This window comes from Microtus ochrogaster, unplaced genomic scaffold (genome assembly GCF_000317375.1).
Source record: "Microtus ochrogaster isolate Prairie Vole_2 unplaced genomic scaffold, MicOch1.0 UNK98, whole genome shotgun sequence".
Classification (NCBI taxonomy): domain Eukaryota; kingdom Metazoa; phylum Chordata; class Mammalia; order Rodentia; family Cricetidae; genus Microtus; species Microtus ochrogaster.
The window spans coordinates 1,057,013-1,063,360 of NW_004949196.1; the positions used below are offsets into that span (position 1 = coordinate 1,057,013).

The 6,348-nt window shown below is 52.4% G+C and overlaps 1 protein-coding gene across 1 annotated transcript in view; it reads right to left on the reverse strand.

The window, feature by feature from the left end:
• LOC101990121 (complement C3-like) overlaps positions 1–6,348 on the reverse strand; it is a 28,105-nt gene that overhangs the window by 13,954 nt on the left and 7,803 nt on the right. The window contains exons 14-23 of the mRNA XM_005371145.1: positions 6,094–6,345; positions 5,340–5,448; positions 4,837–4,922; positions 4,041–4,183; positions 3,736–3,948; positions 2,789–2,855; positions 2,606–2,692; positions 1,322–1,525; positions 755–830; positions 320–479 (exon numbers count right to left, since the gene is read on the reverse strand). Coding sequence (XP_005371202.1) covers positions 320–479; positions 755–830; positions 1,322–1,525; positions 2,606–2,692; positions 2,789–2,855; positions 3,736–3,948; positions 4,041–4,183; positions 4,837–4,922; positions 5,340–5,448; positions 6,094–6,345 — 1,397 coding nt within the window. The remainder of the gene's footprint in view (positions 1–319; positions 480–754; positions 831–1,321; positions 1,526–2,605; positions 2,693–2,788; positions 2,856–3,735; positions 3,949–4,040; positions 4,184–4,836; positions 4,923–5,339; positions 5,449–6,093; positions 6,346–6,348) is intronic.

Genomic DNA, 6,348 nt, shown 5'->3' on the forward strand with positions numbered 1-6,348 from the left:
GAGAGAGAGAGAGAGAGAGAGAGAGAGAGAGAGAGAGAGAGAGAAAGAAACAAAGAAACAAAGATTCAAAGAATCAAAGAAAAAGAAAAAGGTGGGTGGCCCTGGAGGACTCTTTGGTCTCCACCAAGCACAATACCACGCATGTCCCTCCTGTGGCTGGTTCTGTCAGCCGCTGGATTCTTGCAATACTTTAGTGTTTTACAAATTTATTCACTGGGTTCCCACCTCCACCAAGTGAACAGGCAGATGGAGCAGTGTTCTCTCCTCTCCCTCCTGGGACCCTCTACCTATCTCTGTCTGGAATCCCCATGCCTCTTACAATCATTTGTTGGGCAATGACGGGTCCGTCCTCCTGAAAGACTCCATCCGGCTTCTGTTTCTCCAGAATCAGCCATTTAACAGCCCCACAAAGGACCTGAGAGTCGATGGCAATGAGGTTGGCAGCCAGAGAGAACACCTTGACCACATAGGCTGTGAGCCTGGGGGTGGGGAACACCACATATGAACCAATCGACTTTGAGAGTCAGAGAATGACATCTGCACCCACCAAAGAGCAAAGAGGGGCAGAGCCCCAGCCACTCAGTTTGGTTGGCTCAAGGTGCATCAAGTAGGTTGCTTAAAGAAGTCTATGGTTCATTCAGTTCTGCAGTCTTGGCTGTAGACAGATATGGGCCAAACCACTCTTGGTAGGGATTCAGGCCTTGCTCAGGTGGCAATCGAGGCAGAGAAGGTCAAACTGAGCATCTGTACTTACCAGGTGCTGGGTGCCCGGTCCCTGAAGGCAGCATAGGCAAAACTGGGCTGTTTGTAGGCCAGCTGCTGGGTGTACCCTGTGGAAAGTAGAAAGGGTCACTAAAGGAAGGGGTGGGTTGAGCCTGGCCTGACTAAGGTGGGCAGTGGGTGCCCCAAGGGCAGGTGAGGTGGGATGAGGGTTCAAAGAGGGTAGGATCAGGATCCTGGGAAGGGAGTGGGTTTTAAAGGAATGCTTGAAGAGGGAAAGCTGAGCCAGGGATGGAGGTGGGCCTCCCTGAGGAGAGCGAGCCCAAAGAGAGAGAGAGAGAGGGCTATGAGGGGTGGGACAGGCGTGAGGAGAGGGAAGTACGCTCAAGTAGGGCGTGGATTCTGGAAAGATGATTCAGTCTGGGTCCAGGGACCAGACATGAGAGAAATCATCTCTGAAGGACATGTGGGGGGTGCGGGGGTGGGGAGAGAGAGGGTTTGGAGCGGAGGCGGGGCCTCTGGGCAGAGGGGCGGAGCTCCTGGGGACCAGAGGGAACTTTGGAAGAGAAGCTGGTTTGCTGTTTTCCAGCACAGGCCCCACCTTTCTTGATGAGCTCCAGAGACTCCTGCCTCTTCTCCAGGCCGAACTTCTCCCACTGTTCTGTCTGGTCTAGGTAGTGCACGGCAATGACTGTGGGTGTCATGCCAATCATGTTCTGTTCCCCGCAGCCCGAGGGGGTCACGATCAGGTGTTTCAGCCGCTCAGCGTCCACGGCGTCCTCGACCATCTGAGCCACTGGGGTCCCTGGAGCAGAGTGTGGAGGAAAAGGCCTGTCAGGCCTGTCGCTGACCAGAGGAAGCCTAGGACTTGGGGACTGCAGGAGGATTTAAATCCTGTGTGGATTTAGGAGGAGGTTGTGCCTCGTCTTGGACATTTAATTTCACCTTTAGTCAAGATAATGGCAGCAGGCAGACAGCTCTGGCTTAGAGTTCCTTGCTAGTGTCTGTTGGAGAGCTCCATAGAGCATCTCATTTAATCCCCAAATTACTTTGGAGTTGGGCACTGTCTCTTATGGTGGCTTGTTGGAGGGGCGTGACACCCCCTTCTCGTTCTTCCTGGATCCAGGTAAGAGGAGCAGAACCTCTGTGCTTGGAGGGCGTGGCTTCTCATTTAATTATCTTTCCCAGCATGTGCTATTTGCAGAAGTAACTTCTGCAGGAGGCTCTGGGTGCAGACACAAGCCACACAGTTGCCAATAAAGTGGGGGTTGGAAATGCTATGGCCCAACCATCCCAGCAAAAGGCAGAGAGTATCTGTGGTGTCTGAATGAGAATGGCCCCCAGCGCCCCCTACTTCTGAATGTAGGTGCCCAGTTAGTAGAACTGTCTGGGAAGGATTAGGAGGTGTGGCCTTGCTGGAGGAGGTGTGTCACCGGGGTGGACTTGGAGGGTTCAAAAGCCCACAGCAGGCCCAGCCTCGCTCCTTCTCCCTCTGCCCATGGATCAGGATGTAGCTCTTGGTTACTGCTCCAGTGCCATGCCTGTCCTTTCCCCGCCATGATGATTGTGGACTGATTGTATGCAAGCCCCAGGTAACTGCTTCCTTTATAAGAGTTGCCTTGATCATGGTATTTCCAGGCAGTGAGTGATAGACCAGTGACTAAGACAGTATCGTTGCCCTCATTTTTCACAGGGGAAACTGAGGCATGGGGAGGCATTATGTTAAGAAATGAGTCCCAGATCAATCAACTTGAAATAGTAGAGTTGAGATTTGAATCCTGTATCCTGGTGCAGGGTCTTCCTCCTTCCCTCATGAGATGGCGCTCCATTAGCTTCTGCCCTGACCCCTGCCTGGGCCCTCATGCCAGGGAAGTGGCCATCTTACCTTGCAGGAGAATTCTGGTCTCAGAGTCCGTGTCCGGCACTTGGTCACTGAGGTCTGCAGCGGGCACATCCTCCCTCTGCACGCCCTCTGCAGGGTGAGAGTGAGAGAGGTGGATTGCACCAGCCCCCCCTGCCCTTTTCCTGGTGCCCCACACCACTCTGCCTGCTCTTCCTGCCTCCTCACCTTTGCCAAGCTTCTCTGGATTCAGTGTACGGGTGATCACAGTCTTGTTGACTCGTATGCCTTCTGGCTGTGAAGGAGGATGGATAAAATGACAAGAGACACATTGTAACGAATTAGGTCGGTATAAGTGACCAGGCTAGCTCAAGAGTAACAGGAATACTTTAATGGTTAAAGAGGGGGAAAAGCTTACACTACATGTATGTTTGTGCATGTGTGAGTGTTTATGTGTGTGTGAGTGTATGTGTGAGGGTATGCAAGTGTGCAGGTGAACTTGGGTGTGCATGTATTTGGGGTGTACATGTATGTATAAGTGTATATGCATGTATGCAAATGTGTTCGAGTGTGCATGCCTGTGTAAGTGCATGTGTGATATGAGGTGTGCATTTGTGTATGTGTAGTGTATACGCATGTGTGTACACATATGTATGTATTGTGTGCATGCATGTGTGAGCATGTGCAAATTGTGTGCATGCATGTGAGTGTGTGCATGTGAAAATGTCAAGGCTATATGTCTTCTTCTGACCGTGCCTTTTGAGGCAGTATCTCGGTAATCAGTGATTTTTTTTTCCTCTGTCTTCTCTTTTGGCTCTGGGGATCTGAACTCAGGTTCTTATGCTTGGATAGGAAGCACTTGGCCAGGGGAGCCATCTCCCTAAGACTTTTCCCTTTTTCAAAATTTGAGACAGTGTTTCATTGAGTTACCCCTGCTGTCCTCAAATCCATGATTCTCCTGCCCCACCTCCCCAGTGCTAGGATGACAGTCCATATCCCATTGAGCACAGAGCCCAGAGATTTGTATGAACTAGTTCAGGGCTCTACACACCGACACCCAGCCAGTTCTAAGTTCTGTATCACCTGGGCCTTGCTATGATCCTTGGTGTCTCAGAGCCAGGCCAACAGCAGGGAGATCTGAAGGCTAGGGGCAACAGATGCCTCCAAGGACTCACCACGACCTTCAGGGTCTTCTTGACACCATCACTGATGAACTGGCCAAAAACAGCAGCCTTGACCTCCACCTCCTGGAGGCCAATCTTCAAGGGGACAATGACGTAAGGCACTGCCACGGAGGACTTGGGAGGGATTTCAACCATCTGGTAGTAGCGTTTCTTGGCGGTGGCCAGGCTGCAGAAGGCTGGGTTGTACAACAGTTCTACCCTCACCTTCAGGGGAGAAAGGGGCCAGGGCAGGTGAGGGGGGACGAGGGCAGGTGAGGGCAGGTTCACAGGTCCTGTTCAACCTGACTGGCTCCCACCTTAAGCTTGTCCTTTTCACGGTAGTTGAAGAGCACAGCTCTGATCTCCACCTGCTCGTTGCGCACCACGGAGTAGGGCAGCCTCAGGTCGATGAAGAAATCCTGCATCACTGTGATCTCATAGGGGTCCGCCACACAGATCCCTGTGGACAGAGAGAGCAGTGTGAAAGGTCCAGGTGGGAGGGCTGTGCAGGGTGGGGCAGCCAGGACCTGCTTCAAGTTCCCTAGCCGGCCATGGCTGATCCCATTCGCAGACAGGTAGACTAAAACATGCACATGGTCATCACGGCCAGCTGTGTCCAACCTGTGTGTTCACATGTGCACATGCATGTGGAGGCAGGAGATTGACACTGGGTGTCATCTTCAATTGCTCCTCCACCTTATTGAAGTTTATGTATCTACACATGTGTCTGTGTGCATATCAGTGCAGTACCCAAGGAGGCCAGAAGAGATTCCCCTGGAGCTGCAGTCAGTCATGAGCTGTCTAACTAAAATGGGGGCTGGGAACAAAAAACTCTGGCCCTCTGCAAGATTAGTAAATGCTTTTAGACGCTGAGCTCCTCAGGCCCTCTATCTCATTTTTTGACCCAGTTTTTCTACTGACCCTGGAGCTCACTGATTGGCTTGGCGGCCTGGCAAGGAAGAACCAGGGTTCCTCCTGTTCCTGGCTCCCCAGCATTGGGATTACAACTGGCAGCAGGAACCCTGCTTTCTCTGCAGGTTCTGCAGATGGAGCTTGGGAGATGTTTTCAGGGAGCAGTTCACCGCTGAGCCCCCTCCCTAGCCCCTCCCTTACCTTTCTTATCTGACAAGCTCACTGCCAGAATCTCCCAGGTGGTGATGGAGTCTTTGAGAAAGATGTTCATGACCTTCGTGGAGATTCTGAGAGGGCAGAAATTTAAAATCGAGTGGTGAGATCTAGCAGGATGGAGACGGGTGTGGAGGTGGGAGGCCCCTGGGGACAGCTTAGAGAGGAGCTCTGGGTTGCAGGCCATGGACCTCCATGGTGACTCCAGAGGAGACAGGAAGTTAGCAGGTGCAAGCAAGCAAATCCTATGCGAATTAGCTTGTCTGGGAAGATGCTTTCTGCCCTCTGGCAGAGATGTGGACTAGGGATGTCCTAGCCTCACTTCCATTTTAAAAAATATATCTACACTGTGTGTGAGAGAGAGAGAGTGTGGCATCCTTCTGCCCTGACCTTCAGGTGGAGGTCAAGGACAACCCATGGGAATTGGTTCTCCCCTTCCACAACATCAGTCTTGGGAGGCAGCACCTTTATCCTTGAACATCAAGCCATACCCATTCTTTTCTGGTTCCTTCAACTCCTCTATGGTCCACAACCAGCTCTCTGGAAACTGGCTTCGGGAGACGATATCTTCTTCAGGCATTATGTCTTCATCCATGTCACCTGAGGATGGGTAGATGTAGTTGTGGTCTGGGAAAAGATCCACTCTGGGGTGGCTCCCTAGCATGTATTTCTGAGCTGTGTAAATGCATTCGCCCTGGGGTGAGAGTTTTCTGCCAGTCCCAGACACATTGGGGGATTTGTGAGGATTCCTCTCTCCATCCAGGAAATAAAAACTAAACATCATGTTCTACAGATGTGTTGGAATCAAGACGAGCATGATCCAAGCTGGTTGGAACTCATTAGGTAGCCCAGGCTGGCCTGGGATCTGCAGCAATCCTCTTGATTCAGCCTCCTGAGTGCTGGAATGAGAGGCATGTTCCACCACATCTAGATTCAATGGGGAAGGGTTGTAGAACTTACCTTGGTTTGTGGGATGAGGGCATAGGCAGTGTGAGGAATGCCCTGAGCTCCCTCTCCCCCTTCCCCTTCCCTGAGCCAGCTCTCTCTCACTCCCTTAGCCTCTTCCTTGTTATGTAGCCCAGCTGGCCTCCATCCTCCTCCTTCTGTCTTCCCAGGGTTCAGGGCTGGGGTCACAGTCATTGGGCTACTCTCCCAGCAGAAAGGTGCAGCCATTGCATCACTGAGCAGCCCTGTCCTCTCCCTTCAGCCTCCATCCCCAATGTCACCCCGTGAGTGGCCACTCACTCCTGGCCAGGCCCAGCACTTGGTCTCGCTGGTGCTTCTGACGAAGCGCGGTGATGTAGTTGCAGCAGTCTATAAAAGCCTTCACACAGCTCTCCCCCTTGCTGATGAAGCGTGCCCGGCGCTGGCAGGAAAACCTCATCGGGATATCGCGCATGCCATCCTCACAACACTTCCGCAGACCCTTGTCCGTGTACTGACCCGCTGTGGGAGGCCCGGACCTGGTGTCAGCCTTAGTCATCAGGAGAGCATAGGACC